The sequence below is a fragment of the Mandrillus leucophaeus genome, unplaced genomic scaffold (assembly GCF_000951045.1).
Source record: "Mandrillus leucophaeus isolate KB7577 unplaced genomic scaffold, Mleu.le_1.0 Scaffold596, whole genome shotgun sequence".
Classification (NCBI taxonomy): domain Eukaryota; kingdom Metazoa; phylum Chordata; class Mammalia; order Primates; family Cercopithecidae; genus Mandrillus; species Mandrillus leucophaeus.
In genome coordinates, this window is record NW_012106430.1 from 1,845,005 (window position 1) to 1,870,964 (window position 25,960).

Below are 25,960 nucleotides of genomic sequence, written 5' to 3' on the forward strand. Positions count from 1 at the left end.
TTGCCATATACTCGATCTTAAATGGGTTCACAGTAAAAGAGTTGGACATTCTGATGTAGGTAGCTTAATCATGTTATGGGGAGAAAAAGTCTTCTAACTTGAAGTCAGTTTTTCTTAGACAAATATAGAAGTATAAATGTATTTGTTTTATAGTTTAAGGATCTAAACAGACAAGGCTATAGAGAAATAGATGTGCAAAATGTTTCTTTAGTGTTTAGTTTTAAGTTTGGGTTTAAGTACTATGGGCTCTAAGTATTTCACAGCATCTTGCCCACCATTTTACTTTGCCTTTTTAAGGTTAAAAAAGATTCTAGGGCTTTTATAAATAAATCAAATACTAACAACCTTATTTAGTATCATTTTTCTGCAGATTTGATGGTAATATATTACTTGTGAGGCCAGCATAGTTTAAGAAATAATCCTTCCTCTAAACCCTGATGGGAGTTATATTTGACTAGCTAAGTGTTTGAATACATAAATGCATTCAGCCTTTGGTATTTAAAGTGAGCATCATTAACTCAACATTTCAACTTAAACTTTGCTTAAACGATAAAGTTTCACCCAAGTGAAATCAATGGGAGGTGTGTGTGAATATATGAGGTTTCAACTGGGCTCACTAAGGAATTTTGATGAAAACAGACAACCAAATTAAGAAATCATCAAAATAGAGCAATTATTGTTTGAAAAAAATATATAACACTAAAAGTCCTCACAGGTTTTCTACCTAAGGCTGAGTAATCGTGTGTGTGTGTGTGTGTGTGTGTGTGTGTGTGTGTGTGTGTGTGTTTTGGGGCACTTAAGAATACATCTTTTGTATGCTTAATGTTAATTCACACTAAGACATCTAAAAATACCAGACTGGTTCCTGAAATACCACCTGTCTATATTGGGAGTTCTATTAAATGATCCAATTTTCCTAGCTTCTTTAGCATATTGATTCCTTCCCCAAATATTCACTAAGTGTTCGCTGTTCACATTATTTGCCTAGGAAAGTTTGCCTCTGGCTTTCAAAAAAGACATGTAAAAGAGTGTAACAAAATCTTGCAAAAATATAGTTTAAGTATTTTACTGAAGTAAAATACTAATAATAGATCAGAATTTCCCATCATCCTCTATTCCATGTGTCATCTAAGCACAGAAGGGAGATATAACAGTGGTGCCTGTTATGTCTCCAATCATAATATCATCAAAGAATAAAATGTAGCTTTCCAGACATGGAATCTGATATGCACAGTTGCATGTAGAATCCCTTTCCACTCTAAACATATTAAAGTGTGGACACTAATTTACTATTTTGAATGAAAATTCATGAGCGACTTCCTCATGAGAAAAGCAGCCTGCCTTTGCCATTAATAAATAAAAAGGAATATGGAGTTCTTTCTAGCAGTAATTTCCTCAATTTTATATATACCCACATACATGTGAACATGTCTAAGAAAAATCAAATCAAGCCTACAAACTTATTAATAACTGGCCCTGCTTTCTCATGGACCATCTGTCCACCAACACCTATTATTGAAATAAAAAGCATAAAGCACCAAGATAATCCATTAAAAATTCTAACCAATGAGATAATCTATAACATTAGAAACATCAGTGTAGATTTCCGGGTGTATTTAGAGGATTCTGTTACACTATCAGGAAGTCAAAGGCTTGTCCAAGTTTTAGATAATATGCTGGACTAAGTTCTACCCAGGGAAACAGAAAATATTCTGAAGAATTTTAAAATCAGTAGTTGGAATAACAAATGGATAAATGTACTTCAAAAGACAAAGAGATTATTTTTTTAAAAGATAAACCGTCCTATGTTATCATTTGTGTGTTAACAGGGGAATGGATCCAAACCTAATGGCACACTGGTGTGGGTTCGGCAGTTCACCCTTTCATTAAAGGATTACCCTACTCCAGGCCTCACTAGTTTTCTGAGATGTAATAGGCAATATATCAGCAACCTGGAAATAATTGTTTGTTACCAAATCCTAACAAAAGTCTGGTAGCACAATTAATATGAAAAGTTATCCTTTATTGAGGCTGACCCTACCCAGAGAGTGCTATGCTTGGACTACAAGATTTTAGTTACTTATAGAACTGTTCTTACTGAATTGTGCTTTGACATCACTTCTGCAGCCTACATCAAAAAACTGCTTTGGGGATTTGACTTCTCTTGCATGGATGTAGTATCACAGACACCTGTCTCTGCCTTAAAGCGCTGCAGTAGAAATTCCTCTCAGGTCTCAACAGCATAAGAAGTTGTGCATCATCTGATACAGATTATTTTTAATCATAAGACACTATGAATTCTCTGATAGATAAAATTTCATTTTATTCTTTGGGTGTGGATAGCCCAGAGCCAAATCATAGCCTTTCTTGAGGACACACATAGGATATACATTTGTTTATTTTCTTACTTTACTTTTGCCTAAATTATTTCAGTCAAACATTTATTCTATTTTACTGTCAATATTTTTGTAAGTTGACTCAGATCCTTTGTTGAAGGGGATAGGAAAATGAATAAAGGAATACATTTGAAAGAAAAGAGCTAACCTCAGTATACTAAAATGAAGTAAGTGAGATTTGTTTTAGGCGCCTTCTCATTGTCCCTGTTGGCAACTTTCCCCTTTTCCAACGGGCCCCATCAACTCCCCAAAACAGTACAAAAATTGATCATTGTTATCATGAAAGATGTGTGGGGGGTGTGTGTGTGTGTGTGTATAATATAGTATATATATATTTATATATATAATATAGTGTGTATGCATGTGTGTGTGTGTGTGTGTGTATATCTTCATTAGTTGAGTACACTGTTAACTTTGAAGTAATACTTCTCCCAAAAGCATGCTTCTACCTCTCTGGTTTGCCTTTTGTTGGCTCTTGGCATGAATGGCATCAGATCAGTGAAGTGGAAGACTATCTAGGTCTACAATTGATTGAACATATTTCACATTAAAGGGGTATAATATCATGACCCAAGTGAACACATTTCTACTGGTAAGATTTTTTTGTTTGTTTTAGTCCAGAAAGACCTATTTCAATAATTACATAGTGGTCAGAATATCATTTATCCAGGAAGTAGACAGGCACATTTTGCTCCTTTTCACTGTAGCCTACATTGTTACCTTACTATTTAACAGTTCCAGAGCACAAAAAGGGCCTGAATTGAACACTGATCTTCTATTAGACTGAGGTAAGGCAAGAGTCAAGGGAAGGAAGTAGAAATGCAGGATGGAAGTAAGATTTCTTTGGGTTGTCTAGTGATTTAATCTATATGTGAGACTGTTATCAACATTGGCACACATAAGAATAGCACATCATTTTATGGCTGGTGTGCACCAAAAAGAACACACTTTATGTAGCAGTGTTCTAAAAATACCCACTGGGCAGAAATTCAAAATGGTCAGAGTATGTGTGTTTATAAGAGAGAGAGAGAAAAAACAAGAGAAAGACAGAGAGAGAGAAAGAGAGAAAGAGAGATAGTATGAGAGAGCATGAATATTTTTCATGCTGCTCAACAGAAAACCAGAAAGATTAACCCATGGCAGGAAATCCAGGGTGATTATATCCCTTCTCATTTGGTTAAAGTCATTTGGCATATCTTATTGTTTAATTAATTTAGATAAACAAATTTGGTCTTTAATCAAGTGATATTTTAAATCGTGATTCATTTGTTTTCACTTGTCAATATCACTTCTCTTTGGGGATGTTATATTTATATATACTTTCACACCCATCTAGAGGCACTTCTTTTCCTAAAAGAAAATGAACTCATCTTTCCTGCTGAACTTTTAGCCTATAATCCTATTTTAATTTAAAGTTCATTTTATTCAGCCTGTTGTGCTTGGGATTAACCTATATATACTGTTTCCATTTGGGAAGAAAATTTATACTAAACCCTTGTGTGATGAGGGGTGAACTATTCCTGAATTCTCAGACACAAGGCATAAACCTCAACTATATCTCTAGCTGTAGACATTGCCCAATTTCATCCACAGCCAGAAGTCAGGCATACAACTGATGAGACTGGAACTTCTCCCACAGGAGTGGAAGTCCCTTAAAAACTCTCTTGGAATCCTTCTAATTCCAGGAAGTGGAGTCAGAAATCCCCTCCATGATCTTCTGCTTCAACAGCATCAAACTATTTGCAGTAAACCTCAACACATTCAGATACTCCCCCTACCTAGTTCCTGTCTTACGGCTGAAATCCTCACCCTCCCTCTACATAAACCTCTTCTACTTTTTGTTTCATTTATTTCAAATTTTTTATTTTTAATTTTTGTGGGTACATAGTAAGTACATATATTTATGGAGTACATGAACTATTTTGGTACAGGAGTGCAATGAGTAATAATCACATCATGGAAAATTGGGCATCTATCCTTTCAATATTTAGTCTTTGTGTTACAAACAATCCAATTATACTCTTTTCTTTATTTTAAAATGTACAATAAAGTTATTATTGACTATAGCGCCCCTGTTGTGCCATCAAGTACTATGTCTTATTCATTCTTTGTATTTTATTTTAACCCATTAACCATCTACACCTCCCCCACTCTGATGCCCTAGTACCCTTCCTAGTCTCTAGTAACCATCCATCTCTGTCTCCATGATTTCAATCGTTCTGATTTTTAGATTCCAAAAATAAAGTGAGACCATGCAATCTTTCACTTTTTGTGCCTGGCTAATTTCACTTAACATAATGACCTCCTGTTCCATCATGTTGTTGCAAATGACAGAAGCTCATTCTTTTTTATGGTTGAATAGTACTTCATTGTGTATAAGTGCTACATTTTCTTTATACATTCATCTGTTGATGGGACACTTAAGTTGCTTCCAACGTTTGGCTATTGTGAACAATGCTGCAACAAATATGAGAGTAAAGATATTTCTTCAATATACTGATTTCCTCTCTTTGGAGTATATGCCCAGCAGTGGGATTGCTAGATTGTATGGTAGCCCTATTTTTAGCTTTTTGAGGAACCTCCAAACTGTTCTCCATAGTGGTTGTATGAATTTAGATTCCCACCAACAGTGTATGAGGGTTCCCTTTTCTTTACATCTTCGTCAGCATTTGTTATTGCCTGACTTGAATAAATGCCATTTGAACTGCACAGACCTCTTCTAATGGCTAAAATCTATGCATCTTTTAAGATAGCTCAGATGTTCCCTCCTCCCCCAAGCCTTCTTGACCCCTTTCAGCTGGGCTGGATTAGGCAGCCCTTCTAAGTACTCCCGTAACACTCTATATCTTAAAATTTCCCCCTTCTTAATTAGGTAATTTATTTTTCGAGACATGGTTTCACTCTGTCTCCCATGTTGGAGGGCAGTGGCGTGATCACAGCTCACTGCAGCCTCAACCACCTGGGCTCAAGCAATCCTCCTGCCTCAACCTCCTAGGTAACTGCGACCATAGGTGCAAACCACCATGCCCAGCTACTTTAAAAATGTTTTGGTAGGTTGCAGGGTCCCGGGGGTCTTACTATGTTGCCCAGGCTGGTCTTGAACTCCCAGGCTCAAATGATCCTCTTGCCTTGGCCTCCCAAAGTTCTGGGATTATAGGCGTGAGCCACTGTGCCCAGCCCTGCCCATTGTTTTATAAGGATGTATCTAAACGTCTCTCTCTCTCACTACACTGAAGACCATGGAGATTAAGTCTTATGTATCTTTTTCATTGCTAGCATCTCATACTACTGCCTGCAACACAGTAGTTGGAAAATAAATATTTTTTAACTGATTTTTCATATTATCTACTGCATTCTAGGTATTTTAGATATTTTCCTATCAATTATTGCATTTCCTTTCTCAAAAAAAAAAAAAAAAACCATGAAGTACACTAGAATAATGATTCCCATTTTGTAGACTAAGATATTATATCTTGGTGAGATTAAATGTACCAATCAAGGTTCCATAGCTAAAAAGCAGCAGACAGCTAACTTGAATTCTATTCTTAATTTTTAATCTAGTTGCTCTCTCTCCTCTTAGGAAATTAGACTATAGTGAATGCTTGACTTATCCCTAAAAATAAACATTATTTGTGTAGTTGGAAGCAATCTGAGCAGACTCAATGCAATCTAATATCTAGGATCAGGAGCTTTTACCTATAGCTTCAAGAGAGAAAATAATAGTCAACTGTAGTCCTCAATTCCTGTCAATCAAGATATTACCTGGAATTCTCAATGGTGTAGTCTTTATTTTGTAATTCTTGCATATTACAGCAGGAAATACTCTGACTGAAATAAAAATGTTCTGCTTACCTATAGTTTTAAAAATAAGCATTCCTTAAAGACAACGTTATGTTCACCTGGCAGGGAGGGCATAGTTTACCACAAGGTAAATTCTTGGCTCTCTCAGCCTCTGCTACCCCATAGTTACCACACTGTCCTTCATGTTGGCTGAGGAGCCCAAAACATTTCTGACCTCCAGATCTGCTTCCTGGGCTTTTCTACTTAGATGTTTCAGAGACCATAGAAAGAACTATGTCTCAAATACTCCGCTCTTCCTCCCTCTTACTCTTCCTCTGCATTCCCCTCCTCAGTGAATGCCACATCTGTCTCCTAGAGTGCACGAGTCTGAAATATGGAGGTCCATTCTCAAATAACCCCTCCCTCAACAACCCCATCTACCCAGTGACCAAGGCTTGTCAATGCAGTTTCTTTCAGTTTCTATTACTGTTGTCTTAGCTCAGGGCCTATTTCTTATTTGAATGACTGGAATAGCCTCTTAACTGAGCATTGTCTAGCCTAGGCCTAACCAATCTATTCTCCACACAGTTAGTAGATAATTGTTGCAAACTACTAATCTAGTCATACTGGGCATCCTTTAGTCATTCCGGCTATTTGCACACACTGCCTCCTCTGTGAGAAACACCCTTCTCATTTCTGACCCTGGGCCATCCTCCATGACACTTCTCTGGAAGGTTTTCCTGATTTCCATATACCTATCACCTTTTGTGTCCCACTGCCTCTATGTCCCCAGTGCCTAACACAGCCTGCACTTAATAGGGGCTAAATAAATATTACATGTTGAATGACACCAAAATCACTTGAATCCAAGTATTCCTGTTTTCTTTGTCTTGGAGCCAATATCTGGGGCATCAGAATGGTTCCTTCTCCCTCACGCTCTTCATCCCGTGGGCCACTGAGGTTTACTGATACCTTCTGGCTTCAGTTGCCATCTAGTATCCACGTGCTCCGTTAACTGTCAACCCAAAAGTCTTTAATGTCTAAAGTGGTGCTTCTCAAACTTCAGCATTAGATTCACCTAGGAGGGTCTGGGTGTGGTGGCTCACTCCTGTAACCTCAGCACTTTGGAAAGCTGAGGTGGGTGAATCACTTGAGGTTAGGAGTTCGAGACTAGCTTGGGCAACATGATGAAACTCTGTCTCTACTAAAAATACAAAAATTCGCCGGGCATTGTGGCATGCACCTGTAATCCCAGACACTTGAGAGACTGAGGGACAAGAATCACTTGAACCTAGGAGGTGGAGGCTGCAGTGAGGCAAGATCATGCCACTACACTCCAGCCTAGGCAACAGAGCAAGACTTTGTCTCAAAAACAAAAACAAAAAACAAAAAACAAAAGGAAAAAACCAGAATCACCCGGGATGCTTGTTAAACAAAGATTGCTGGTCTCCACCCCTAGACTTTCTAGTTTAATACGTCTGAAGTGGGACCTAGGAATGACATTTCTAACACATTCCTAGGAGATACTGCTGCTGGTGGTCCAGAGACCATACTTTGAAAACCACTGAGGCAATGGTTCTCAACTGCTGGTGAGCATTAGAACCCAATCACTATCATCTACTTCTGCCTACTGAATCGAAATTTTCAGTAGGGTGGGGCAGACTGGCTTTTTTTCTGTTTAAAAGCTCCACAGGTCATCCTGATGCACTATCTTGGTTAAGAACCATGAATTCAATGACTAACTTCTGGATCTGGACTTCACCTTCTTCCAAAGCCTTATTTTTCACACCTCCTTTAACTTCAATCCTCCTCTTCAGTCCTATGAAACAGTAAGCAGTCTGATGATTCCAGACCTTTCCTCCCTTTTAGCCCTGGATCAGTTTTATTTATTCATTCATGCATCCATTCATTCGTTGGGTACCTAGCACTTGCCAGGCATTGCCCCAGATGCAGGAGACAGTGCAGTGAATATGAGAGATGAAGCCCTGCTTTGTAGAGCTCATCCTGTTTGTTCTAAGCTCCCTAGCATTCTGTTTCCCCTTCTCTCTCACTGCACAGATCTGTATCGGCTTCATGCCATAGTCTCTTGCTAGACTGTAAATTCAATGAAGGCAAAGACTGAGGTATGTCTTTGTAGGTGCTCAATATGTGTTTTTCTGGTTAAATTGAAAAGCACTTCTGCTGACCTAGCCCTCTTTCAAAAACCATCTCCAGAGCCTTCTCTCTCTGCTCTTTCCTGACCTGCTCTAATTCTACTTGACACAGTCAGAATTGAGCTCTGCCTTCAATGAGCCCTCCCCTCTTCCCTACACAGATTTCTAACTTGACACTTAAAATGCTTTATTCCACGCTGTTTACAGAGATCTGGTTCCTTCTACCAAACTGTGAGCTTCTGAAAGGTAGGAACCATTTCATTTCCACCATTTTAATATCTGTACTTCAAGAGCCTGACATATGGAAAGTACTTTAAAATGTTTGTAAAATTCAGCCTGGGCAACATGGTGAAACTTTGTCTCCACCAAAAATATAAAAATTATCTGGGCATGGTGCCCCACCCCAGAGTCCCATCGACTCAGGAAGCTGAGGTGGGAGAATCACCTGAGCCAAGGAAGTTGTGGCTGCAGTGAGCCAAGATCACACCACTGCAATCCAGCCTGGACAATGGGAATGAGACCCTATCTCAAAAAAAAAAAAAAAAAAAATAGTTTGTCAAATTAATGAATGAGTTAATTTTGTTTTGATTTAAAACTGCTCTGCAATGTTTTGCCCCAAACTTCCTTGCGGTTTTAATGAACTCTACTTAAGACTTCCATTTCTCCATAGTAGGAAGATACCTTAATTCAAATTTCATACAGTATGGAATATGCACAACACCAGATCTGGGGGAAAAGCTTATTAAGAATCCAGATAAATCCTTACAGAGAGGGCAAAGAGTGACTTTATAGATTATCTCCTGCATTCTTGACTCAGAGTGCTGACTCGAGGTCTTAACTCCACTTTAAACCTTCTATCCGTGCCTCTCAGTTCTCTCCTTTATATAGACTGAACAAAAGACATGGTTTTTAATCTACACTCAGTTTTGACATCAAGAATGATACTACTTAGCAAATTAAACTGACTCTTTGAAATTCATTAGAAAAATAAAATCAGATAACCTCTCAATAGGAAAAGGTATCTGAAAAAGAGATGGTTACACTTTACAAAATATACAGAAAGTAAGTGTTCTTGATAAACTATGCTCAGAGTATCATGCCATGCACATAGTAGGCCCTCAATGAATATTTATTGGGTGAAAAAAGGCAACTGGTAAGTGCTTTCACCTAAATTGAAAAGCACTGACTTTTGCTACTGTTGTTTATCACCAGAGACTCACACATTGCAGGTCCCTCCAGGAGCTATGGTTCCACTTTGGGATGCTGGAGCCAGTGCCAAGTGTTTCCCACAGGTGAATAAACTCTGTTACTAGAACTCATACAGCCTCACGTATGTTCAGGGAAATCCTCCTACCACATATATTCATAACTGCTAACCACACAATTCAGAGTTGTATAATATATAAGCTGTGATATATCACCTTGATATATAACTTTTTGTCAGGCTAAAGTGGTTATAAATTCATTTCTAAAAGTTATTTTGGCTACATAAAATTCTCAGAAACTTAAGATCACCATTCAGTGTAGCAGCTCAGTCTTCCCTGGGGTAGTCTTATTCATTTTTCAACTACATTAGTACATATAATCTTTTTAGCATGCTTGTAGGCATGAGAAGGAAATAAAATGACATGAACTGTATCACCAACTTAATTTTCTCTTTAGTGTATTGGATATCTGTATGTGGAATGAAGATCCTTGAAAGCCCACACCATTCCCACAATTACTTATTGGAAACAATGTTCATTCTATGTAACAAAAAGAAAGATTAATGAAGTTTATGTATCATTGGAGCAGATAATTTTACAAAGCTACTTTCTTAAGGCTTTAGAATTAAGGATTTGACTGTGGGAACAGAGAGTTTTAAGGGCAGGACACCCCAGATAACCTCACCCACATACATTTCTCAAACAATGCTTTTCTGTATGTAAACAAAAAATAGAAAGGAGTATATGGTTTTTGTCCTTAGTATTAAATAGCTGGCTTTCTTTCAGGACACTCTTAAATTTCTGCACAATGCACAGCCTTCAGCACCCCAAGGAGCATAAACAAAGGATATCAGGCAAGTTCACCTACTCCCACTTCACAGAACAATGCTTGTTGTTAACTAAGCAATTCCCAGGGCAGATTTATGATTTGTGGAGCCCAGAGTGAGTGCTCAGGTTGGGTCCCTGGAATCCGGGGTCAGAAGCACGTGGTGCTGCTCAATCCCCAGGGCTTTTACAAAACATGAAAATGTGACCTAAAGTTTGTGCTTGCATGTACACCAGAGGCTATTTAGGCATTTAGAGAAATTAAAGCACATTAAGGCCTCAAAGCAGTTTATTGTTCATGCTTCGAGATTTAACTTTTTCTTTCTTATTTGCTGCTATGTTTTTCCTCTGGTGAATAAATGACTACTGAATCAAGTAAGATGAATTGACTACATATATAACATGTCTCACGTATTAAAATATACTGATAGAGCAACAAGTTATAGAAATAGGTAAATGTGAAAACTTGAAAATTCCCTTTTCATTTCCTAAACAGAATTATGACTCTGAATGACTAAAAATACAGGAGTTATTTCCTGTATTCTTAGACACTGGGTTTTTATAATAAGAAAGAATTTTTCTTCAGTGTACTTAATTTATCCCAAAACTTTACATGAGGATTGTAGTTCCAGTCAGAACTATAAGCACTTAAAAAAAATAAATGCAAACAAGTGCTTGAAAAGGCTTCTTTCCTCTTGTCACTTTAAGAAATATTTTGGCTAGAGTTACATCCCATAGGTTTATATAATGCTATTAACATGTAATGTAACTTTGGGGAATAATTTCTCCTTTGTGTTGTCTGGTACAAGTCTAAAAGTAAAATAGGTTACTGTTTCCATTTTTATGAGCATAACTATTATCAAATTATTAATACTATGAAATAATCCAATTTCATCACTACTCTTTTACTCTCTAAAATCACCTATTAAATATTACAATTGGGCTGGAAAAAAAGAAAAAAATATATGTGTATATACATATACATATATATAGAGACAATGTTCACATCATTTTAAAAGTCATTTGGAATTATCTAAATATGTGACTTAACTGTTCAATACTATGAATAGTTAGTATAATATAAATACAGCCATATGTCCCAGGCTGAATGAAATTGTTGATGGGTCAGTGAAGGTGTTGGGTCCTCTCACATACTATAGATAATTCAAGAGCTAGCCTATTCCAATTGACTTCATGTGAAGCTAAGTGGCTAACCCATGGTCTCTAAACAATTATTACATTTCTACATTATTCAGGAAAATTATGTTCTACCAAGTTTCCAGTGTGGTTCTGGTGTTTAAAAGTCCTCAAATAGGCTTTAAAATAAATTGTGAAATCTGAAAAAGAGCAAACACAATGAAAAAATAATTTATAAAGAAGACAGATCAATACTAAAGGCACATTGTAGTCACAAAAACACTTATAAAATCACAACGCTGTATTTTAAAAATTAATAATGAGTCAGAAAGTTCTGGATTAGATGGCAGAGGCTGATGAAATCCAGTCTTCAATTCTTGCACAAATGGAAAATAACATAAATGCCTAGTCTACTGAGCTTCTCCTTGTCTGTTAGCTAGAGAGGAAATACCTTCCTAACACCTACCAGTGGAAAATCATTGAAAAAGTAGATTAGTGAGAATAAAACAACAAAAAGAATAGTTCCCTACCCATTGCTTCCCACTGAATGAACTTTTGACATATCAGCAAACTCTTCTTTTCGCTTGCTGCTGCTGGTATACTGCTCGCTGTACAGCTTGAGGGACATCTGCTCAACAGCATCTCTTTGTGCTTCCAGGTAGCATAGTTGAACCTCAGCCTGGAAAGAGAAACAAAGAGAAATTGCTGTTTTAATCCAGAAGGAATGCATTTCAAGTGAGGTGTAACAGCTCAAAGAATGGGAATTCTTCACATCATTATACCGCTTCTTTTCGAGTTGGATTTAATGGGATCAGTTGGGCATATCACAGAATTATATTTTAGATCTGAATCTTATAAGTTCTTCCTTAAAATATGACCTGAATAAATGAACCCTCAGAAGACTCTGTAAATATCACAAAATATCCCTGAGATCATAATACTGTATGATAAGACTTTACATAAAAATTCTGTGAAATTCCTTAATAATATTCTTCCTTATATTGTCACATATGTAACACTTATTTTTTAAAAATCCCTCTCCAACTCACACATTTGCATGGACACATATTCTAAATGCTTCTCTATTATTTTCCCTATGGAGAATAAAAAAGCCTAGTGTTAATTCCAGTACCTCTTCAATAATCACAATAGACTTTATTACATTTTTTGGTTGTCTGTGTTACTGTCTTAATAATTTTAAAGTAATGCAAATAGTGATTTTGCTTACATGCAGGTATGAATTGTTAAATCTTTCATACTTAGGGCTCACTGCAGTAAAGGAGAGGTAGTAAGTTCACCATGCTGTTTTCTATCAAACCAAGGCCAAAAGAATGCTGAATAATATTTGGCATGAAACTGTATTGAATAGATGCTTTATTTATTGCAGCTGTTCTGATCCCTGTGGCTTTCGGGTTCCCTAGAATGCCAGATGAGACCGAGAATGATATCTTCTCAGGGGCATGCTTGGCCATGGTAAAGGGAAGGGAGCAATGCTGAGTTCATGTACATTGTAGACCAAAGGACTCTTCTTTTAGTGTGCTTCACTAAATCCAAGCATGTCCATTAACACTTCTCATAAACCTTAAAATCGCTACTTTACAATTTTATTATATATTCTAGGAAAAACATTTCTGGGTCAGCTGTTAAGTAATTGCCAGAATTCTGTAGCATGTAAGAAGAAAAGTCGGGTCGGACGTGACCTTCTACTCTTAGTATTCACAGCTGACCAAGGCCTTTTGCCTGATCTCTAGTTTTACAGCCTCAACTATGGAGAAAAAGTGAATATTATAAAGTGGCAGCTGCTTAAATCCCAAATTAGTACTCTATAAAGGAAATGGGTAGCCTATGAAAAAATGAGGTCTTGCAGGCCGGGTGCAGTGACACATGCCTGTAATCTCAGCACTTTGGGAGGCTGACATGGGTGGATCACTTGAGGTCAGGAGTTTGAGACCAGCCTGACCAACCTGGCGAAACCCCGTCTCTACTGAAAATACAAAAATTACCCAGGTGCATGTCTGTAGTCCCAGCTACTTGGGAGGCTGAGGCAGGAGAATCACTTGCACATGGGAGACAGAGGTTGCAGTGAGCCAAGATTGCTTGACTACACTTTAGCCTGGGCAACAAAGTGAGACATTGTCTCAATTTAAAAAAAGAAAAGAAAAAAAGAAAAATGAGGTCTCAAACCATTCTAGAATTCCTATGTTGTTGCTTTTTATAAGTACTTAATTATGAATGCTCTGGGTTGCTGAGAAAGAATTTAAAGAAACACTGTTAAAATAACTATAGTTATATAATTGAAGTTTCAGAAATCAGATCAAAACTGCAATCTATTTTTTGGTTCATGTGAACTGCTCTTGCCCAAAATAATTGACTTGAATAAGAAGACACTCAATTGGATTAAGAACTATGTCGAACACTATAAACAAAGGATAATGTTATATGGAGTACATTCAGTTGGGAGTAGGGGGTATGGCTGGCGGGAAGGCACAAAGAAAATGCTAGATGTAGTGATGTTAGTATCTTTATTGATGATGTGGAAAAGGAGGTATGCAGAATGTTAACAGCACATATAGAAGACTGCCAACTAAGAGGTTTGCAAACATCACGGAACCTGAAAGAATGATAACTACTGATGAAATAATGTTTTATTTTTAAAAGGATAAAACTAAATGTAAAAAGTCAACAATAAGAAACACAACAGAATAAATCTTTTAGAAGAACATACAAATTTTTATGAGATAAATGAGATTACAGAGATATTGAGCAATAGTCAAAGAACTTAAGAACAATACTCCTCCAAAATGCCACCCCTTTACTTCCAATGCAAAGCCACAGAGTTTAATGAGTACTTTTTTTTTTTTTTTTTTGAGACGGAGTCTCGCTCTGTCGCCCAGGCTGGAGTGCAGTGGCCAGATCACAGCTCACTGCAAGCTCTGCCTCCCGGGTTTACGCCATTCTCCTGCCTCAGCCTCCTGAGTAGCTGGGACTACAGGCGCCTGCCACCTCGCCTGGCTAGTTTTTTGTATTTTTTAGTAGAGACAGGGTTTCACCGTGTTAGCCAGGATGGTCTCGATCTCCTGACCTCGTGATCCGCCCGTCTCGGCTTCCCAAAGTGCTGGGATTACAGGCTTGAGCCACCGTGCCTGGCGAGTTTAATGAGTATTATAGCCACACTAAGTATTCCACTGACCCAGTTAGAATAATGCATTTGTGCCATTAGGCGCCAAAGGACATGTTTGATATCTAAAGGTTCCTGTTAGTTTTTAACCACCCTAAGTCACAAGCTGGACCATGGTTCATTCTGCGTAGTGACCTCACAAATGTGTGCTACTGGTCACAAAAAGGATCATAAACAGAGAAGTCAACTTCATATAGACTCAACACCAGTACAGAAAAATAATCTGCATTCATCACTGTGATCCTCAGCCATTTCTGTGTACAAAGAGATATACTTCACATATGACAGGGATATATGAAAAGAAATTCAGAGAACAAAGCTGAGAGTAACTCCAAAAATAGTCACCTTACAAAATGATTGAAATGTTATAATCTATGACTTTTATTGCATAATACCTCACAAGCATTTGGCAAAGGAAATTTCCCTGTACTAACAAGGAGATGAATTAGATGGCACAGGTCTTTCTTATCCATCTCTATTTCTATTTCTGTTTTCAGTGATTCATTCCTAAATGAGATGATAAAAATAGAACCAAAGTAGTTCCTCCTGCTAAGGTTGAATGGCTTTGCCAGTCTAAATCTCTCTGCAGACTGTCTTAACTTTTTTCTCATATTCTATCTTAGTCCAAAGATAGAAAGAGTTAAAGAAAACTTAGTCCTTTAGAAACAGTGACACAATCTCTGGTTAAAAAAAAATTATTAGCATCTATAACAGTGGATACTTTAAAAAGTTACTATATTTTACAAATGGAAACTTAGCACGATTAAATAATATTTAAGATGCACAATGAAAATAATTTGGCAACTTACTCATTAAATAGGGGGTTGGGGAAGAAGACTCAGTGATGGAATCTCCTCTTCCCTTCTAGGTCACTAAAAGACCCATGATACCATCAACAGGAGTAGGAGTATACTCCTGTATAGGAAGAGCAGTTCAAGTGGATGGGAGATATCATCTGGATTTGAATCTATCAGTTTAAGGTACTGGTGGGATGCTCAGAATGAGATGTTCAGCAAGCAGGTGGAAATACTAGGATTGAAATACAAACCTACAGGCAATGGCTGCCATTAGGAGGTGAAGTGAGAATGCCATGGGAGAGAGTAGACAATGAGAAGAGAAAAAAGATCAGTTTTCACTTACTCTGGTCTAGGCCTTCATTATCATTGGCTTACCCAATGTAATGGATTCTCAGTCATTCTCCCTCCCAAAATTCATTTTATTTATTGTTCAATGATCTTTTTGAATCACAGTTGAGATCACTGGTGTATTGTTTGTGGGCTCGATTCTGGGCCACTTTTCTCTATATACTCTCTTCCATGGCTTTAAATGTCAACTAAGTAGTAATGCCTTCCAATCCTCTTCTCTAAGCTGCATACTTACATACCAACCAATCACCTGACATCGCTGCTCGGGTTTCTTTAGACTTTACTACTTAAAACAGAACTCTTCATCCCCATCTTTACCACATCCCCCAAACCTTTCTGTACTTAGGCCTTTAAATAGAATAAAACCTTTCCTTTTAAATAAATGGTACTGTGTATTGTTCATGTCAGAAACCTGAGAGTCATTGTTGACTCTTCCTCTTCTTCATTTCCTTTAGCAGGTTATTCCCTAAGTTGTTGAGTCCTCTTCTAAAATGTCTCTCCAGTCTCTTTCTCCAATCTGCACTGCTGCCAGCCTAGTCCAAGTTTTCATAATCTTTCACCTGCAGTACAGCAAATATATTCTAACATGTATCTCTCTGCACTCATTCCTAGACCCCTAATCTCTTCTCTTACAGTGGCCCAAGTAGTCTTTATAAAACATGAGCTGGTTTTAGACTGCATTCAGACCCAAAAAACAAAATTCTCTCCATGGCCTAGGATATTTGGTTCCTGCTGACCTTAGACCACATTTTCTACCAGTCTCCCTCTTGATCACCATGCCCCTGTCATCCTTGCCTTGTTTCAACACTTTAAATATTCTAGTTCTTTTAACAGCCTGTTCTTGCCTCAGGGCCTTTGCACATATTGTTCCATTTCACTGGAATATTATCTTGCTAATGTCTTCTCATCTTTCCAGCTCTCAGCTGATATGCTACTTCTCAAAAAGGCCTTGCCTAACTTATCAAAACTAGATCCATTCTATTTTTCCTCTATTTCAGATACAGATTAATTTCCTTCATAACACATATCAAAATTTAAAATTCTTGCATTTGCTGGTTAACATTTTTTTCTGTTCCTTTTTCTAGACTCCAAACTCCATAAAGGATTGTTTCTGTCTCCTTTGCCATTTTGCATTCCCAGTACCCTGGCAATATCTGGAACATGACAGGGGCTCAGTAAATAATTGTTCAATGGATGAGTTGTACATTCTTGCATTCACCCATTCATTTATTATTATTATTATTATTATTATTATTATTATTATTATTATTTTGAGATGGAGTCTCACTCTATTGCCCAAGTTGGAGTGCAGTGGCATGATCTTGGCTCACTGCAACCTCTACCTCCCAGGTTCAAGCGAATCTCCTACCTCAGCCTCCCAAGTAGTTGGGATTACAGATGCCTGCTGCCACGCCCAGCTAATTTTTATATTTTTAGTAGAGATGGGGTTTCACCATGTTGGCCAGGCTAGTCTTGAATTCCTGGACTCAGGTGACCCACCTGCCTCGGCCTCCCAAAATGCTGGGATTACAGGCATAAGCCACCACACCTGGCTGCATTCATCCATTTATTACTCATATGTTTACTGAGACCTTCTCATGTCTCAAGAACTATACTAAGAACTGTGGGAACAGGGAAGAAGAAAACTTAGTTACTTCTCCTGAGGCACTGCAGTGTGGTAGAAGGGAGAGCCATGCCAACAGATAACTACAAGTGTACAAGTGAAATTATTGTAGGGAAGGATGAGAAATAAAAATAATTTATTGTCTGAAGGTGGGGGTTTAGGGTAGGGAGCAAAGGCTTGACAGAAGTGGCATTGGAGCCAAAACTGAGATAATGGGTCTGACCTTGTCAGGTGAAATTTGTACACCATCTTGGCCACAATGAAGTGCCAGTGGAAGCTATTGTCATTTCTGTGATGGCCTTAATCTTCCTCTATCTCTCTTTTTCTGTCATGACAAGATAGTGCCTAATGGATTAGTCCAAATAGCTGGTATAGCTCCTACTGGCTGGTGTACTTGGAGAAAGCTGCATTGAGAACTTGAATCAGCAGTTCCTATCAGGCTGGATGCCCACTATACCAAATAGTGGGAATGTCTAAGAGATTCTAGTAACTAGTACCTCTGGTAAACTTTTAACATAATATTATGGACTGAATTATGTCCCCTCACTCCCAAATTCCTATGTTGAAGCCCTAACCCCCAATGTGACTATATTTGCAGATAGAATCTTTAAGAAGGCAATAAAGGTTAAACGAGGTCACAAGGGTAGGGTCCCAATCCAACAGGATTGGTGTCCTTATAAGGAGAGGAAGAGATACCAGAAGTGTGCGTGCACAGAGGAACAGCCATATGAGAACGTAGCAAGAAGGCGGCCATCTGTGAGCCAAGGAGGGAGGCTTCACCTGAAATCAAACCTGCAAACACCTTGATCTTGGACTTCTAGCCTCCAGAACTGTGAGAAATAATTTCTGCTGTTTAGCCACCTAGTCTGTGGTATTTTGTTATGGCAGCCTAATCATGTTAGAAATGCTGCCTTCTCATCTGAGATTTAATACACTTGCTTTGCTACTTATCAATAATAGCATGTTTCTCCCCTTTATTTTGTATGCATTTAGCACCTAAATCATTAGAGGTACTCCTTTTCAAATTCAGACTACAAATTAATCATTAATAATTTAATAAGGACACAAAATGCAGTTTGTTAAAATATTTTATGGAAATTTGGCTTGGTATGTGGTGACCCAGATTCAATGCCTGGATCATTACTCAATCATATACTTCCCTCTGATCTTGTGTGTGTAAGTAATAATAACTGTATAACATATTTTGGGGAGGAAATTTCAGTCAATCTAATCATTTTGAAGGATTAAACACATAATCACTTTTATAATCACATATAGACATAATGCTTTATCTTTGTCCTAAAAAGCAATTTTTAGTTTGCTTTTTGCTAATTTGACTGATTTATCACTTCATGTCCTGGAATTCTTTATTGGGTTAAGCATCCTGAGGAATATTAAAATCAATTTTACTTTTTCTTAACTCATACCATTGTAGATCTCCCTGTTCACTCATACTAGACTTCATAGTTCTCACCACATCTACTACTGCCTATCTGAATCTGGGTCCACGTCCTCTGCTATTCCTTCTGTTTCTACAGAAGCTGTCCATATTTCTAAGGCTAATCCCTTGCACTTTGGTACCAGACTTTCCTGACCTACACAAAGATGATCACCCCCTAAAATTGCCTTTCTTTCCTGCATCAAGTTTTTTTTTTTCTCTACTGTATTATTCCTATTGCACATTAGCGCAAAAAATGCTGTTGTTTTTCCAATGGTAAAAAACAATACGGAGAGAAAAAGAAAAATAATCCATTGCCACTAATCTATCTTCTAGCCATTTTTCCATTTCTCTGTTCTCCATTATAGCAAAAACACTTTTACTTTAATTATTTATACTTGCTATTTACAATATCTCTCCTCTTTCTCTCTTGAACACACTCCAATCAGATTTTGGTCCACATTCCTCAGGCAGTGGTCAGTCTTTGGTCCTCAACCTAGTCTAGCCTGCTTCAGCGGGGCTGGTGGGTGTGCTCTTGGGGCATTTGCTTGTGTTTGCATGACAGCTCAGTTCCTCATTTCTCTCAGGTCTTTGCTGAAATATCCTCTTGCACCCAAGACTTCCCTGACCTGCTACTTAAAAACTACAACTCACCCCCCTCCCTAGAAATCCCTATCCTCCTTCCTGCATACTTATCACAGGTAGCCAAACATGTTGCTTTTTTTTTTTTTTTTTTTTTGAGACGGAGTCTCGCTCTGTCACCCAGGCTGGAGTGCAGTGGCCGGATCTCAGCTCACTGCAAGCTCTGCCTCCCGGGTTTACGCCATTCTCCTGCCTCAGCCTCCCGAGTAGCTGGGACTACAGGCGCCCGCCACTTCGCCCGGCTATTTTTTTGTATTTTTTAGTAGAGACGGGGTTTCACCATGTTAGCCAGGATGGTCTCGATCTCCTGACCTTGTGATCCGCCCGTCTCGGCCTCCCAAAGTGCTGGGATTACAGGCTTGAGCCACTGTGCCCGGCCACATGTTGCTTTTTTTTATACTGTCCATCTTCCCTCAGTGAACTGAAAGCTCTATGAGGGCACGAGGTTTTGTTTATGTGTTTACTGTTGTATCCCTAGCACCCAGCACAGCATATATGATAAGACATTCTATACAAATTGAATAAATTTTACTGAGTTTGAACATCTAAAATGGTTTAAAATGTACAAAGAAATAAAACAGATAGTTTGAAGGTGAAGTCTCAGCTTCATTCAAAAAACTGTTGGCTTTATTCTCCCTTAAGGAGACTTTTTTCTTTGACAGAAAATAAAATAATTGAAATATAGAACTTGTTTACTATTCTTCCTAGAAAAAAAAAGAAAAAAAAAAAAAGCTTCCGAAATTCATGAGCCATTTGGGCTTTTGGAGGAGACATCAACAATGGCAGAGTTTGTATTTGGAAGAGTCCACACTAGTTCAAGATCACAGGGATCCTTCAATATAATGGGAGGAAACCCTTTTTTGGTAATCATTTTGTTACTTGGGGACATTTTCCTTCTTTTACTGCAAAATCTTTTTTACCTTCAATGCAGTATATCTAAGCACCTGTCTTTTCCTTTGCTTCCTTACAAAAATACTACGTTTCCCTTCTTTCCTCCTAATAGTATCCCCTTTAGCAATTAGTCCAGAATGCTTCCTTCTTCTGGAAAGATCTTCAGGTCTCAAGACCCTCATGGGCCCTGCCAAGGAATTTCAGGTTTATTAGAATCTACACTTGGTGCTATGGTCTGGCTGTGTCCCCACCCAAATGTCATCCTGAATTGTAGTTCCCATAATCCCCATGTATCATGGGAGGGACCCAGAGGGAGGTAATTTAATCCTGGGGGCAGTTACCCTCTGCTATTCTTGTGATAGTGAGTTCTCATGGGATCTGATGGTTTCATAAGCGGCTTTTTGTTTTTGTTTTTGTTTTTTTGAGACACAGTCTCACTCTATCACCCAGGCTGCTATGCAGTGGCATGATCTTGGCTCACTGCAACCTCCGCCTCCTGGGATCAAGATGTTCTCCTGCCTCAGCCTCCCCAGTAACTGGGATTACAAGCACCTGCCACCCCACCTACCTAAGTTTTGTATTTTTAATAGACACAGGGTTTCAACATGTTGACTAGGCTGGTCAAACTCCTGACCTCAAGTGATCTGCCCACCTCAGCCTCCCAAATTGCTGGGATTACAGGAGTGAGCCACTGTGCCTGCCCACTTTTCCCCCTTTTGCTTGGCACTTCTCCTTGCTGCTGCCATGTGAAGAAAGACGTATTTACTTTCCTTTCTGCCATGATTGTAAGTTTCCTGAGGCCTCCCCAGCCATGCTGAACTGTGAGTCAATTAAACCTCTTTCCTTTAAAAATTATTCATTCTTGGGTATGTCTATTAGCAGCGTGGGAATGGATGAATACACTTGGAAATATCTACTATTTGGTTTGGCAGAGTGCACATACTCATTCCAGAATTTAGAATTATTACCTTTCCACTGCTTTTTTCTAAGATCATCTTTATTTTGTGTGTTTTTGCTTTTGTTGTCATTGTTGGTGGTTCATAATTTCCTAAAATAACTCACCTTATTCTAAGTGCACTTCCTTTGTCCAGAAACAAACTTCTTCAGGCATTTATTCACATACCATGATTAGCTACATTCTGGCTAAATACAAATAACATTTGGTATTACAATGAATGAGAATCTCATGTTGTTCTTCTAGTCCTGCATGGATGCCAAAGCTTCCTTCTACAGAATCAGAGCAGGGAGTCATAGGACTAAAGGAGCAATGTATTTATTTGGAGTAAAATTGATTCAGGGCCTTCATTTATTCATTCAACAAATACATCTTGAGTGTCTCTTAGGGGTAAGATATTGTGCGTGATACAAACAAATCTAGATCAGACACAGTATCAACCCTCAGGGAATATATAATCTTTAATCACAGAAAAACTGTACTACATAATAGTAGCTCAAATATTCATTCAAGGGTAAGACCAATATTATACTTCAAAAATATTGCTGGGCTGGGTACAGTGGCTCACGCCTGTAATCCCAACACTTTGGGAGGCCAAGGCAGGTGGAACACAAGGTCAGGAGATTGAGACCATCCTGGCTAACACAGGGAAACTCTGTCTCTACTAAAAAAAATACAAAAAATTAGCTAGGCATGGTGGCGGGTGCCTGTAGTCCCAGTTACTCGGGAGGCTGAGGCAGGAGAATGGTGTGAACCTGGGAGGCGGAGCTTGCAGTGAGCCGAGATCACACCACTGCACTCCAGCCTGGGCGACAGAGCGAGACTCTGTCTCAAAAAAAAAAAAAAAAAAAAAAAATATATATATATATATATATATAGCCAAAGAAGCACTTACTAAGTTTGTTGGAATGTTATTTTTATTATTGTATAAGAGAGTTATAAAAGTATTAAAAAATATAAATATCTTCCCTTGTCAAAAATTTATATATCAAAAACTTAATAAAGAATCTCTAAGCTATTTCAATATTATTACTCAGCAAAGACCACTGCATATACTAATCTTTGTACATTAGGATATAAAACTAATCATAAAACTGATCATAAAACTAATATCACAAGACTAATCATAATCACAAAACTAATCATAAAACTGATCATATTGGCAGTTACAAAAAAACCTAGCCTTAGGTTCTCAAGGTTTATTTGTAGATCTCATGTCTAACAAAGTCAGGACAACCGCAAAAGATAAATGATTTAAGTAAAAAAAAAATATTACTTTAAAAATTCATTTTTATTTCTATGGACCTGTTGTTTGCAAATTAATAGAAACATTCACTACAATGTTTAGGAAATTCAATTTTAAAGCTGCATCATTAATGATATTTGTTAAATGGTAAACATTTAAACATAAAGTTGAGAAATTAACATTAACACCATTTCCATTATTTCTTCTTTTTGTGCATAAAGAAAAACATCCTTTCCTCCATTTTAATGACAGATGAGATGTTTATTAAAAATAACAACAAAACACCTCCACCTAACAAACATGAAGAACAACTATATCAAACAAACCTATCAAACAACTGCACTTGTGAAGAGCTTTTATCTACCACTACCCTCTCCTTTTTGTAATGCATGTAGTTAAAAATCATTAAAAATTCAGCATTTTATGTCATGATCTAGGGTGGGAAGGGAGTGCAATTATACTGTGTGAACTGAAGAGGATGATTAGAATTTTTGATGTCACTCCATTACTGTTTCCTTAGCAAATCTCTGCACAATAACATAGGCATCCTCTGCTTATATTCTATGGCAGCATCCTTATTCTCATCTTCTAAATTCCTCTACAGCAAATCGTTATTTACTTTCTGGTAGAAACTAAACATCAAAGATGTAAAATAGGAAGATAGTTTCTCTTGCCCTGCAGAACTGGCACTTCCTTCCTAAGTACAACTATGCTGGCAAATGCTGTTATTAACTCTATGACTGTAAGACGTGCACACTAGTTCCTTTGAAATTCTATAAAATAGTTGTCCTTAAGTGGTGATAGACAGAAAAGAATGAAGCAGGAACAACAAGAATTACTTTACATACTAATAATAACAATTTAGTTATCAAAATAGAACCAAACAAATGTGCCTTTATACTGTTCTTTTAAAAATTTAGGTTCCTAGGGTTCTAATAATCAGGACCTATGGTTCAGGAATGCACAGTAGCACTCAGCTCAGTGCCTATATCCTCATTTCAAAGAGAATCATTCAAACCGACATCTACCCTGTCAAGAATCTCGACTTTGAGCTGCTAATGTAGAATAAAAATCAATATAAATTTTGATCATTTGATGAATATTTACTTCTTTCTTTAGTGTTTGGGGATTTAGAATTGAAAAGTGCTGAATCGAGTCATTTTATTTTTTTGTGTTTGTGCCAACACCAATTTACTACCCTCCAGAAAGTTCCTGAACAAGATGTCTCAGGTGGCAAGCATGTTGGTTTTTCCTGTCAATCATAACAGTGTGTCAGTAGGGAACCATAAGCATTTCCCTTTCATACTCTTAGTGTTCCAAAAAGGAATATTTTGATTACTTCCTTGGAAAAGGTAAACTTTCTCATTTAGCCACACTACTGTAAACCTGGGTGTCTGTTGTTTTTGGCATTCAGCTGAGCCTAAATTGATACAATCTATTAAAAGTTAAACACTCCATTTTAGGCTCCGAGGGTCATGCACAATAAACAGAATTTACGAATGGGTTCCTCTACAAGCACAATTCAGTATTACCCTCAAAACAAAGAGCTTTTATAGAAGCTGCTATATTTCTCCATGCATTTTCTGAAAAATAACAAGAAAATATCAACTGACTGCTCTAATTAGCAGACAGACTTCACAATAAAAAAGACTTTACAGTTTAATTATAAATGAAAAGAAAATGCACTACAGACAAATGACATTAAAAAAGCTTAGCAATCAAAATATGATTCCTATGTAAGGCTAGTTACATGAGTAGAGGAGCATACCACCATTTTCATTATAATTTGATATCTGTAGCAAAAGATTACTATTCTTACAAAATAATTCCATAGTGATTTTTAAAATGATGGTCTTTTCCAATCTGAAAAAAGCCTAAATTAATTGCAAACACCAAAAATGTAAGATATCCTCATAAAAAAATCTTATATATGACATAGTGGCATAACACTCTATATTAAGGATGCATTTTTGATGGTTCCTTATAAATTAAATAAAAATGACAGCAGCTGCCTTTCTCAAGAATGACATACCCCTGGACAATCACTAGATATTATGTAGACAGATGTTTTAAATAAAATAAAGTATTTAGATTGCTAGATATGAAGGCAATTATAGGATGTCTTTGTTAAATTACATTTTTCATTTTTGTGAGGGGAAAAAAAGAATTGTCCTGGAAACAGTACCAACAGGAAATGATCCTATATCTAAAACAGCTGGAGACTGTAACTAATATAAATTTACTTGAAAATAAAAATGCTGTGTGCCTCTGGAGACATGCAGTAACATGCCATAAAAACAGATGAGAATATAAAAGTATTTAAAAAGGAGAAAATACATTTTATCTAGATATTACACTGAGATGTGAGCCACTGATAAATGACAAATATATAAAGATGAAGAAAAGAGAGAAAATCAGATGAGCCATTTTAAAACTTATAATAGATATTTAAAACTATATTTGGAGAAAATATCAAAAATATTTTTCTTAGAAAATCCTTTGCTTTTTAATATACTGGTTATTAATCAATTTACTGAAGGCATAATAATAATGTAAGGGCAAATAATTGTGTTTACTTAAAATTCTAATGGAAGCAGAAGATGCATACTATGAGTAAGGTAAGGGCCTTAAATGTTAGATAAGAATATTCTAGCAATTCTCAAAGTCATATGTAACTAAGGCTCCCTACTACATGTGTCCATCTCCTCCTATCCCCATTCTTGTTAGCTGTTGAATTGGAAAGGTATCTGATATACTAATTCATACCAAATATACACAAGCATTAACATCTTGTAGTGTTATGATATACACTGGTTCTCATCCAAAGCTCCTGGCTTATAACTCCCATAGCCTTTCCTTGGTTATAATGTAAGGTGTGTTAGGCCTCAGGGGTAGGCCTCTGACTTTCTGCTCTCCTTTCACCTGCCCTAAGGCAGGACTCTAATGTTCGCCTGCTTTTCTGATTGTGAGTCTTAAGACTCTCCCATGAGAGGATCCCACCCTATACTGCGGGGGAACGAATGCTGACATCATGAAGATTCCATAAAACCCCAAAGGACAGAGTTCAGTAAGTTTCCAGATAGCTGAACTCATGGAGGTTACTGGAGGGTGACACACCCAGGAAGGGCATGGGAGCCCCACGCCCCTTACCCCAATTATCTCCCTATGCATCTCTTCATCTGTATCCTTTACAATAGCCTTTATAATAAACCAGTAAATGTAAATAAGTGTTTCCCTGAGCTCTGTGAGTTGCTCCAGCATATTAATCCAACCCAAAGAGGGGGTCATGGGAACCCCAACTTGAAGCCAAAAGTTCGGCACTCTGATCAGAATTTCTGGAGGGCT

The 25,960-nt window shown here is 37.5% G+C and overlaps 1 protein-coding gene across 1 annotated transcript in view; it reads right to left on the reverse strand.

Moving 5' to 3' along the window:
- AKAP6 (A kinase (PRKA) anchor protein 6) overlaps positions 1–25,960 on the reverse strand; it is a 520,177-nt gene that overhangs the window by 151,348 nt on the left and 342,869 nt on the right. The window contains exon 9 of the mRNA XM_011999517.1: positions 12,027–12,175. Within this exon, the coding sequence (XP_011854907.1) occupies positions 12,027–12,175 (149 nt within the window). The remainder of the gene's footprint in view (positions 1–12,026; positions 12,176–25,960) is intronic.